Source organism: Cyprinus carpio, unplaced genomic scaffold (assembly GCF_018340385.1).
Source record: "Cyprinus carpio isolate SPL01 unplaced genomic scaffold, ASM1834038v1 S000000417, whole genome shotgun sequence".
Classification (NCBI taxonomy): domain Eukaryota; kingdom Metazoa; phylum Chordata; class Actinopteri; order Cypriniformes; family Cyprinidae; genus Cyprinus; species Cyprinus carpio.
Window position 1 is genome coordinate 32,501 of NW_024873160.1, and position 12,408 is coordinate 44,908.

General features: G+C 40.4%; 1 protein-coding gene across 1 annotated transcript in view; it reads left to right on the forward strand.

Moving 5' to 3' along the window:
* LOC109080900 (A-kinase anchor protein 9-like) overlaps positions 1 to 12,408 on the forward strand; it is a 45,615-nt gene that overhangs the window by 31,076 nt on the left and 2,131 nt on the right. The window contains 14 exon segments of the mRNA XM_042753915.1: positions 185 to 346; positions 419 to 536; positions 619 to 784; positions 900 to 1,050; positions 2,784 to 2,876; positions 2,949 to 3,104; positions 4,148 to 4,668; positions 4,807 to 4,918; positions 5,031 to 5,237; positions 8,501 to 8,698; positions 8,773 to 9,005; positions 9,824 to 9,906; positions 10,135 to 10,264; positions 11,776 to 11,909. Of these exon segments, the coding sequence (XP_042609849.1) occupies positions 185 to 346; positions 419 to 536; positions 619 to 784; positions 900 to 1,050; positions 2,784 to 2,876; positions 2,949 to 3,104; positions 4,148 to 4,668; positions 4,807 to 4,918; positions 5,031 to 5,237; positions 8,501 to 8,698; positions 8,773 to 9,005; positions 9,824 to 9,906; positions 10,135 to 10,264; positions 11,776 to 11,909 (2,464 nt within the window).

The following is a 12,408-nucleotide window of genomic DNA, read 5'->3' on the forward strand; positions in this document are numbered from 1 at the left end:
TACAACTTTTAAAATATTATTTAGGCTTAAATTCATTTTTATATGACTTTTTCCCTTTATGAAATTATTTCTTTTTTTTTTTTTTTTTTTTTTTTCTTTTATTTATTTTATTTCTTTGTATATTTATGAACTGGTTTATTGAGATGTTTATTGTGCTAGTTCAGACAGTGTTCTGTGTCTGCAGGTGGATGGCGACTGGCGAGCGGAGCTGCTTTCGGCTGTTCAGCAGGTGTTTGTTCAGGAGCGAGACGTGCTGAAGAACCTCTTATACTCTCACCTGGAGCGACTGGACACGGCTGACGCTGTCACTCATCTCAACCAGCTGGAGAGAGCGCTAGCGGAGCAGGTTAGCATGCGCCACACTCTAATGCTGATGTTAGGTGTTCAGACTGTAAGGGTCTGTGCTGGTTGTGTTCAGGACGCGAGGCACAGGGAGCTCATGGGAGCGCTGTGCGCCGCAGACAGAAGCAGCCTGCGCTCAGAGATCCAGCAGCTCAGAGCTCAGCTCACACAGCGCCACCATCAGGACACCGCCGGTATGACACACACTCCTCACTGTCAGCTAGAGTTCATGCTGCCAGCTTCAGCTTCCGCTGCATAAAGCTTTCTGTTCTTCAGGAATGGAGCGCGAGAGCGAGGCCCAGCTGATGTCTGGCGCTGCTGCGGTCGGATGCGGCTCTGATCGACTGGAGGAAATAAAGACTGAACTGAACCAAACTAAACTAGAGCTAGAGAGCGCTCGCAAATCACAACACAAACACCTGAAAGAACTCGACGCACTCAGGTGAATAATATAGATTCTCTCAGCTATTTACTATAACTATGACTCTGAGATATTTACCTCTCGGGCTCCAAAGACACACAGAGGAGTGAATAAAGCTGATGTGTGTTCTGTGCAGGGCGGAGGTCTCACTGAAGGCTGCTGAAGTCGAGGGACTGAACGACACGCTGGCACTCGAGCAGAAGAGAGCCAGAGAGCTGCAGTGGGCCTTTGAGAAGGAGAAATCCAAGTCTGACAGGAAGCAGGAGACCGAGAGAGAGGAAGTGGAGGTAAAAACCCTCACTGAAGTAACATGTAATCAGTGTTTTAGCGTTATGAAATCGGTTTTATTTTTTTCCAAATTCCGTTTTTTTTCTTGACTCCTTTTTAATAGTTAAATCAAATTGTATTAATCAAAAAGCATCATTAAAATCATGAAACTTATACATTTTCACGTCAGTTTATTAAAAGTTTTACAAAAATGACATGTTTAGGGCCCTATGAAATGTTTTATTTTTTCTCACCATATGTTTTATTGTTACCAAATTCAGTGTTTTAGCATGTTTAATTATTTAAATGCATAAACAACTTAATTTATTCATTTTTAATTTTTTCTTAAAATAGCCTATTTTAAGACCGTTTATCAGCTCGGACCGCGACACAAACAAACTCAAACACTTTTCAATGACTTTCAAGCATTTCACACAGCTATTTCCAGCACTTTAAAGCTCTAAGATGATCCAGTTTGAATGTTATTTTTAATGGGATGAACAAAATATACTTTGTGGTAAACAAACACTTTAAAAAATACATCAAATCACAATTATAACCAGTAGACGGCAGCAGAAGAGCACTTATTGGCTTATTAGTCATTCATTTATACTTTTTCTATTTTGAAATGATAAAATCACTATAAATATAAAATCATCAAGAAATCAGATTTCGTCAGAATTTTACACTTTTTCTGTGTAAGAAGTAGAAGTAAGTAAAGTAACAAACTTTTATTTTATTTTATATTAAATATAATATATTAAGTTGGTTTGTTCAGTTTGGTATGATAGTAGTGTTGTGTTTAATTTGATTGGAGTGTATTAATTTTATGTATATAAAAAATAGATTTTGCATCTGTTACTGTTGTTAATATTTTTGTATGCATTTTTGTATTTTTTTTGAGTCTTGATTATTGGTTTTTTGTTGTATATTTTTTATAAACAATAAACAAAAGAAAAATAAACAAGAAATGAACATGAACTATTACTAGTAACTGCACTGATTAATGCAAAACAATAGTAATTTTATGATTAAATGATCTTTATTTTGAATACCCCCACACCAAATCTGCTCCTGGCGCCTCTATCTGGAGAACTTAGTAGCGCCCTGAATAGACACAAAATTTAGACTTTTATTTTGACGGGTTGCCGTGAATACCTTCACAGTTCTGTGTATGTGATATGACGCTAGTTTTACTGAAATTAAACATTCAAATGTTCATGAAGTGACTCTCCGAGCAGTTCTGGAGATGTTGTTCATGTGTTTACATCCTCATTTAGAGAGACAGCAGACGCTGAAATCACCGAGAGCGTCACACGCGCTTCAGTGTGTGTGTGTGTGTGCGTGTGCGAGCGCGTGTGTGTGTGTGCGCGCGTGCGCGTGTGTGTGTGCGTGCGTGTGTGTGCGCGTGTGTGTGTGTGCGTGCGCGTGTGCGAGCGTGAGCGTGTGTGTGTGCGTGCGTGTGTGCGTGCGTGCGTGCGTGCGTGTGTACGCGCGTGTGTGTGTGTGCGCGCGTGCGTGTTTGTGTGCGTGTGCGAGCGTGAGCGTGTGTGTGTACCGCGCGTCTGCACCATTCATTAACAGAGACACGCAGAACATGCAGGATTCATATTTAAATAGACTTTTGGAGCTTTATATTTACAGATACTAGAAATTTGACAAATTCCCTCCGTGTTTTCTGCATAGCACAGATCATAGGGCCCTAGTGTTATACATCAAAACATTGGATCACGTGCATCATGTGTCTCTGCAGGAGCTTAAACTGGTTCTGGAGGAGCAGCGGGGTCGTGTGTCCGAGCTGTCCAGCTCTCTGGAGACAGAGGTCAGCGTCTCCTCAGAGCTGCAGGTGCGTCATCTACCGCTCTGAGTGTGTTTCACTGTGTCCGAGCAGGAGATTGAGCCCCGTGTGTGTGTGTAGGTTCAGTTAGAGGCTCAGAGAGCTCGATCGGCGGAGCTCAGCGGTGCTCTGGAGAAAGAGAAGGAGCTGAACGCACAGCTGCTCCAGCGCTTCCAGACGAGCTCCACGTCTGAGACACAAGACACCCTGATGCAGACGGAGGCCACCTGCAGCCAGGTGACCAGAATCACACCTGTTCACTCACTCAAAACTCCCTAATTCATCAGTGCGTGTTTAAATTACAATATTTTTGGTCTTAAAAATGTGCATAGAAATGCAATCATTTTCTCCACCTTTGAAACATTTTTAACTTCTTGTAACCAAGTGAAAAATAAAATTAAAAATGATTATCAAAAATATTATGAAAAATAATATTGTTACATCATGGCCAGTCCTGTGAAATCCTGACGGATACATTTATGTCTGACCTGCACAATATTTTAAAAAGCAGTTTATTATATACATATTTAAATATACATATGTATTAAATAAAAAAAATGACATTTATAATATTATTTGTATAATATATAAGATTATATAAACAGTAGTCAACATTTGAAGTGGATCAGAAAAGTTAATCAAAGTTGCCAATACTGTATATTGTAATATATCATAATTATGTATTAAAATATGCATTATCCCTCACCCTATATTATTAATAGGGTATATATATATATATTTGATTTATATTTATATAAATGAGTAGTAGAAATCATATAATAATTATATACAATTTTAATATTAGCTGATAAAATATATAAATGTTTTTCGTAAACATTTTGATTTTGATATCTGTCTGGGAAATTTTGTTCACTTTTCCAAAAACTAAAAGCACATTTGCAGCTTTAACATTCAGATTATTCCATTTTATGTCTTCATGCATTCTAAATTTATATGTAAATCGTTTTTTTTTTCTTCCTATTTTTGTACTTGTGATTACATTTTTTTTTTTTTTTTTTTTTTTTTTTAAGTCTTTTGATTTTAAAATCCTTTTTATGTAAAGCACTTTGAATTACCATTGTGTATAAAATGTGCTTTATTAATAAACTTGACTTGCCTACACATTTTAAGCAAAAAATGCTTAAGTTTTAAATATAAAATATAAATAATATATGAAATATTTAAAATAAAATATAAATGTTTTAGTAAAATTATGTAAGTACAATTAAAATAAATTATAAAATTGTCATGTTAATATATAATAATGTTGCTGTGTGCAGGTGGAGGCCGGCGTTCTCTCCGTGGAGTCTCTCCTGCAGACGCTGCAGACGCAGCTGGCCGAGAAGCAGACGCAGGTGGTGCAGATGATGGAGGAGCTGGAGAGACAGAAGCTGGAGGCGGTGCAGCGCAAACGACAGTGGGACGAGGAGAAATCCACCCTCGCCCGTGCCGCCGCGCAGGACCAGAATGCATTGCAGGCGGGACGCGACAGCCTGAGCAGCCTGGAGAGACGGGCGTCCGAGCTGCGGGCGGAGCTGGATGCGGAGAGAGACAGTGTGAGGAGGCTGGAGAGAGAGAGGGACAGACTGCAGGAGACCGTGAGACAACTGGAGGACAACCAGAGCGTGAGATCAGACGCCCAGCCGCAGGATCAAACCCGTGACTGGGTGTTGCAGACGGGAGATCTTCTGACGCTGCATGATGGTCAAAGCTCAGATCCAAAACACATGGACAACATCCTCAGCAGACTGCAGCTCATCGCCGCCAAGATCAACCACCTGACCAGCGAAACCCCGGGCAGGTATGACAAGAGAGAGTTCAGCCAAAAAAAAACTGACGATACAGGTTTCAGCAAGAAAACCTTCTTTATGGGTTTACTGAAGAAAAAAGTCAGTTGTGCAGGTGTTTCAGCATGTGAGCAGTGTGTGTGTGTATGCAGGTTATCTGAGGAAGCACCGGATCGGGACAGTCTAGCATGGCTGCACAGTAATGTACAGGATGTGATGTCACTGTTACAGAATATCCCATCAGCCCCTTCTGCTCTCCCGGAGGTGAGTGAGCACATTGATATGGCTTATTCATGTAATGGACCTTTGTAAATACATGCTTGATTATATAAGATTCACCTGATCATAAAAGATGTGTGTGTGTGTGTGTGTGTAGAGCGCCGCTCTGCTGGCAGGAGGATCATCCAGTCTGCTGAACCAGCGTTTGCTCAGGCAGAACGCAGAGCTCACGGGATTCGTCAGCAGACTGACGGAAGAGAAGAACGACCTGCGAAACCAGTTACTGAAGCTGGAGGAGGAGCTGCGCAGATACAGACAGAAGAAAACCACCGCAGAGAGCGTGAGTGAATCAGTGAATGAATCAGTGAGTCAGATACAGACAGAAGAAAACCACCGCTGAGAGCTTGAGTGAATCAATGAATGAATCAGTCAGTCAGTTACAGACCGAAGAAAACCACCGCTGAGAGCGTGAGTGAATCAATGAATGAATGAATCAGTGAGTCAGTTACAGACCGAAGAAAACCACCGCTGAGAGCGTGAGTGAATCAGTGAATGAATCAGTGAGTCAGTTACAGACCGAAGAAAACCACCGCTGAGAGCGTGAGTGAATCAATGAATGAATGAATCAGTGAGTCAGTACAGACCGAAGAAAACCACCACCGCAAGAGCGTGAGTGAATCAATGAATGAATGAATCAGTGAGTCAGTTACAGACCGAAGAAAACCACCGCTGAGAGCGTGAGTGAATCAATGAATGAATGAATCAGTGAGTCAGTTACAGACTGAAGAAAGCCACCGCTGAGAGCGTGAGTGAATCAATGAATGAATGAATCAGTGAGTCAGTTTTACAGAGAAGAAAGCCACCGCTGAGAGCGTGAGTGAATCAGTGAATCAGTGTCAGTCAGTTACAGACCGAAGAAAACCACCGCTGAGAGCGAGTGAGTGAATGAGTGAATCAGTGAATCAGTGTGTCAGTTACAGACCGAAGAAAACCACCGCAGAGAGAGTGAGTGAATCAGTGAATGAATCAGTGAGTCAGATACAGACGGAAGAAAACCACCGCCGAGAGCTTGAGTGAATCAATGAATGAATCAGTGAGTCAGTTACAGACCGGAGAAAGCCACTGCTGAGAGCTTGAGTGAATCAATGAATGAATGAATCAGTGAGTCAGATACAAACCGAAGAAAGCCACCGCTGAGAGCGTGAGTGAATCAATGAATGAATGAATCAGTGAGTCAGATACAAACCGAAGAAAGCCACCGCTGAGAGCGTGAGTGAATCAATGAATGAATGAATCAGTGAATCAATTACAGACAGAAGAAAACCACCGCAGAGAGCGTGAGTGAATCAATGAATGAATGAATCAGTGAGTCAGATACAGACAGAAGAAAACCACCGCTGAGAGAGTGAGTGAATCAATGAATCAGTGAGTCAGATACAGACCGAAGAAAACACAGCCGAGAGCTTGAGTGAATCAATGAATGAATCAGTCAGTCAGTTACAGACCGAAGAAAACCACCGCTGAGAGCGTGAGTGAATCAATGAATGAATGAATCAGTGAGTCAGTTACAGACTGAAGAAAGCCACCGCTGAGAGCGTGAGTGAATCAGTGAATCAGTGTGTCAGTTACAGACCGAAGAAAACCACCGCAGAGAGAGTGAGTGAATCAGTGAATGAATCAGTGAGTCAGTTACAGACTGAAGAAAACCACCGCCGAGAGAGTGAGTGAATCAATGAATGAATCAGTGAGTCAGTTACAGACTGAAGAAAACCACTGCCGAGAGCGTGAGTGAATCAGTGAATGAATCAGTGAATCAATTACAGACAGAAGAAAACCACCACAGAGAGCGTGAGTGAATCAGTGAATGAATCAGTGAGTCAGATACAGACAGAAGAAAACCACCGCCGAGAGCGTGAGTGAATCAGTGAATGAATCAGTGTGTCAGTTACAGACCGAAGAAGCCACCTCTGAGAGCGTGAGTGAATCAGTGAATGAATCAGTGAGTCAGATACAGACGGAAGAAAACCACCGCTGAGAGCGTGAGTGAATCAATGAATGAATGAATCAGTGAATCAATGACAGACCGAAGAAAACACAGCCGAGAGCTTGAGTGAATCAATGAATGAATCAGTGAATCAATTAAAGACAGAAGAAAAACAACGGCGGAGAGCGTGAGTGAATCAGTGAATGAATCAGTGAATCAATTACAGACAGAAGAAAACCACCGCAGAGAGCTTGAGTGAATCAATGAATGAATCAGTGAATCAATTACAGACAGAAAAAAACCACCGCAGAGAGCGTGAGTGAATCAGTGAATGAATCAGTGAATCAATTTACAGACAGAAGAAAACCACCGCAGAGAGCGTGAGTGAATCAGTGAATGAATCAGTGAATCAATTACAGACAGAAGAAAACCACCGCCGAGAGCGTGAGTGAATCAGTGAATGAATCAGTGAGTCAGATACAGACGGAAGAAAACCACCGCCTAGAGCGTGAGTGAATCAGTGAATGAATCAGTGAATCAATTACAGACAGAAGAAAACCACCGCTGAGAGCGTGAGTGAATCAATGAATGAATGAATCAGTGAGTCAGATACAGACAGAAGAAAACCACCGCTGAGAGCGTGAGTGAATCAATGAATGAATGAATCAGTGAGTCAGTTACAGACTGAAGAAAACACAGCCGAGAGCTTGAGTGAATCAATGAATGAATCAGTGAATCAATTACAGACAGAAGAAAACCACAGCCGAGAGCTTGAGTGAATCAATGAATGAATCAGTGAATCAATTACAGACAGAAGAAAACCACCGCAGAGAGCGTGAGTGAATCAGTGAATGAATCAGTGAATCAATTACAGACAGAAGAAAACCACCGCAGAGAGCGTGAGTGAATCAGTGAATGAATCAGTGAGACAGATACAGACAGAAGAAAACCACCGCCGAGAGCGTGAGTGAATCAGTGAATGAATCAGTGAGTCAGATACTACGGAAGAAAACCAACCGCCGAGAGCGTGAGTGAATCAGTGAATGAATCAGTGAGTCAGTTACAGACCGAAGAAAACCACCGCTGAGAGCGTGAGTGAATCAATGAATGAATGAATCAGTGAGTCAGATACAGACAGAAGAAAACCACCGCTGAGAGCGTGAGTGAATCAATGAATGAATGAATCAGTGAGTCAGTTACAGACTGAAGAAAACACAGCCGAGAGCTTGAGTGAATCAAAGAATGAATCAGTGAATCAATTAAAGACAAAAAAAACACAGAGCACGAGGGAATAAACCAATGAATCGGTGAATCAATTAATGAACACAGTGGTTGAGAATATAGCTTCAGGCATAGTTCTAAAAAATGTTTGCGATTTACAATTATAATAAATGTTCTTTCTGTCTCTTTTTCGGCCTTTGATTTTTTTTCAATCTTTTTCTAACTTTTTTTGTCTTTTTTTGTCTATTTCTGTCCATCTTTCTTCCTTTCCAATTATTTTTTGTTTTTCTTTTCATGTCTCTCTCTTTCTCTGTTGGTTTTGTAGGAAATGATGTTAAGTGGACATTCAGACAGTGTGGAGACAAGTTGTTCTTATGAATAAGCAGAGTTGCTCTCTCTCTCTCTCTCTCTCTCTCTCTCAGGTGTCGAGCCGGGCTGCGGTGGAGCGTCAGGAGCTGGTGTTATTCTCTAGCGAGCGAGAGTCTTGGGCTCAGGAGAGGAATCGTTTGGAGAAGTCTCTCCGTCAGGCCGAGGCAGAACTGACCCGTCTGAGAGGAGAGATTCGCTCCGATACGCTGCGGGATCTGACCGGAGCTGATCTGGACAACACGGCTCTCAGGGTGAGCGTTCACAACAACACAACTCAGCGTTTACAGCAGACGCTTCACGTACTCACCGCCGTCTGTCTCCACAGAGGGTGTATGGGAAATACCTGCGGGCCGAGAGCTTCCGGAAGGCGCTGATCTATCAGAAGAAGTATCTTCTGCTGCTGCTGGGAGGATTTCAGGAGTGTGAGGAGGCCACGCTGTCTCTGATCGCCCGGATGGGCGGCTTCCCTGCACACACCTGTCTGGAGTCTGTGGGGCCTCAGCGCAGGGGCTTCACGCGCTTCAGATCAGCTGTGCATGTCTCCATCGCCCTCTCCAGGTACAGACGCGCCACTGCGACCTTCAGAAACACCAGACCGCACTGACAGACGCACTACGTCATTTAAGTATTTTAGATGAGGGTATTTCAATAATTTGAAAATACATTCACATGTTCACAGTTCACATGCTTGTTAATGATAATAGTGTTTATTTCACATTTTATTTGTAATATTTTGTGATTTAATTAACTTTTTAGTAAATGTTTTTTTTTTATATATATATTTATTTTAATTTTTACATTTTTGTGGTTTAATATATTTTTAGTAAGTGCTGTAAAAATATTTATTAAAATTTTATTTTTTTTGTGTTTTTGATTTTTTACATTTTTTTATTATTTTAATTTAACATTTTGGTGATTTAATTCATTTTTCGTTTTTGTAAAAAAAAAATGTATTTACTTTTTTGTGTTTTTAAATAGTTATTTTTTTTTACCAATTTTTAATGTTTTGATTTGAAGAAGTATTTTTTAAAAGTAGTTCTTTAAAGTAAGTTTTAATGTTTTGTTTTGATTAGTTTTATTTTAAAGCTATTTTGATTTGATATTTTTCTGATTTAATGTTTTAGTGTTTTATTTTGATTGAATTGTTTATTTTAAAATTATTTATTTTAATTGTACATTTTTATGATTTGATTTTATGTTTTATTTTAATATTAGCTTTTATTCGCCTCACAAACCCCAGTTTGAGAATTCCCCTGTATTAATGTGAGTTTGGTGAGGCATTAGTGAGATGTTTCAGGTTTAATCTTTAAATTCGACCTTACCCATCAGCCCCTGTCACAGAGTCTTGTTTTAAACATGATGTGTGGTTTGAGCAGGATGAGGTTTCTGGTGAAACGATGGCAGAAAGCAGCTGGAGGAACCGTGACGGTCAGCAGAAACGGCCTCACTCAGATCACAGGTGACAATCTCATATTACAGAGCTGATACCACCAAAACAGAACAACACATACAAGTTGTTGTTGAAACTGATATACATTTGATTTCTCAGGATTCACAGATGAATAGCATTTATTTGAAATAGAAATCATTTGTAACATGATGAATGTCTTTGCTGTCACTTCTGATCAGTTTAATGCAGCCTTGCTGAACAGAAGTATTAATGTGGTGTGTTAAACATTGTCTGAAGGTGCTGACGTGAGGAACGAGTCGTCGTATCTTCACCCCGGCGGTGTGGAGGTGTTCAGAGAGAGACGAGCGTCCAGCCGCGGACGCACGGGACGAGACTCTCCTCGCTCCGCAGCATCGCTCCAGCACAGGTACAACACACCAGCTCATCCGTGAGCAGCACAACGAATCATTACTCTAACACTCATTCTCATTCTAATCTTATTATTAATCTGAGAAGTAATAATAAATGGATATGGAAATAATTGAACATCAATTTTGGTTGAAAATTAGTCTCTAAAAGATAATCATTATTGTGTTAAATGAGAAAAGCATTCAATACACATTACAGGAAGTAGCTTTAGAAGGAAACATCGAATTTTAGTTTTCTTATTAAATATTTAAGTTTAAATATGAAATAATTAAAAAATATATATGAAACATACTCTAAATATAAAACTAAAAGTGCCAGTAGGTGGCGGCAAATCTTAATGAGTGAGTCATTGAATCATTCATTCAACTGATTCGTTCAAACGCCTGATTCATTCAGAAACAAAGCGACTGTCTTAATGACTGATTCACTTGATTCACTCGATTTGTTCAAACGGCTGATTCATTCAGAAACAAATCAAGTGACTAGCCTTGTCCAAATACCCACACTTGCGGTCTTGGCCACTTGAGAGCGTGACAGGAAGTAAGTGCACAAGACTGTCCAGATCTTAAAAACGCAAAACCTCCGTAGCGGTATTCAAGGCTTAGTGTATCCCATCATGCATCATGTTGTGTAAATGAATCTCGAGACTTTTTGCCAAGATCACGAGAGGTCACGTAAACCTTTCCAATGTAAGTTAAATATTAATAATAATTAGATATAACATATAATTTGGTGGTAAAACAACATGCAAAGGTGAGTAGCCTGTATTTATTTTGTACATCATTTGCAACTGCTTTTTATCACTTAATTAGAAGCACCAGAAATTAATGTGTGTCCCATCAGGTAATGAAAAGTTGTACACACACTTGTGGTCTTCATCCTCACTTGAACACTTGGACTAAATACAGGAAATACATCACAGTAGTCAAGTGATCAAGTGCAAAGACCGCAAGTGTGGGTATTAGGACAAGGCTACTGTCTTTATGAATGAGTCATTGAATCATTGATTCACTCATTTTGTTCAGTCGGCTGATTAATTCAGAAACAAAGCAAGTGACCCTCTTTATGACTGAGTCACTGAATCATTGACTCACCCAATTCATTCAAAGAGTTGATTCATTCAGAAACGAATAAAGTGACGGTCTTTATGACTGAGTCACTGAATCATTGACTCACCCGATTCATTCAAACAGCGAAATTTATTTAGAAATGAATAAAGTGTGATTGTCTTTATGAACGAGTCACTGAATCATTGACTCACTCAATTCATTCAAACAGTTGATTCATTCAGAAACGAATAAAGTGACGGTCTTTATGAACGAGTCACTGAGTCGTTGACTCACCCGATTCATTCAAACAACTGATTCATTCAGAAATAAAACTAGTGATACTGTCAGTGGCAGTCTGTCGTCCTGCATCATGTCCATCAGTAACCGGGTCGCTGTAAGATGGCACACAGATCTGGACAGGCGGCTGTGTTTTAAAGCGTGTGCTGATGTTTGTCTGTAGGTTTCACACGATGGTCGGAGATGCCGGAGGTTTACCGTGTTCACACCTGCAGAACTACGACCCCGACCGCGCTCTCACCGACTATATCTCCCGTCTGGAGGCCCTGCAGAGACGACTGGGGAGTGTGCAGTCAGGTAACCACGGCAACATGACGGACAGCCACGTCACCATAGTTACAGCAGAACAGTCACGCTGATCGTTACACTGTTGCTATGATTCCACTGATTTAAATCTACTCTCAAATCATTTCATTTAATGGGTTTGTCCACAATTCATAAAATACAATCAGTCATTTAAAAAGAAAGTGGGGACAAAAATATTGAGCTCTTTGTTTCATTTCAAAAGAAGAGCAAAACATCTATAATTACATAAATAAACAATGATTTCAGTACAATTGAGCCTTGACTAAATATGTATCCATCTAAATATTTATTTAAATATGATGGGCCCACTGTCATTTACATACGACATAAATGTTAAACCAGTGGTTCCCAACCTTTTTCAACTCGCGGCCCACACAACCAAACACATATGTTTGCGCGGCCCACTGCAAAAAAAATTAACTGACCCCGCTATTGTTGGGTTAATAACTTAGTACTCAGATGCTAGATTGTTAACTGTATTTATTGAATG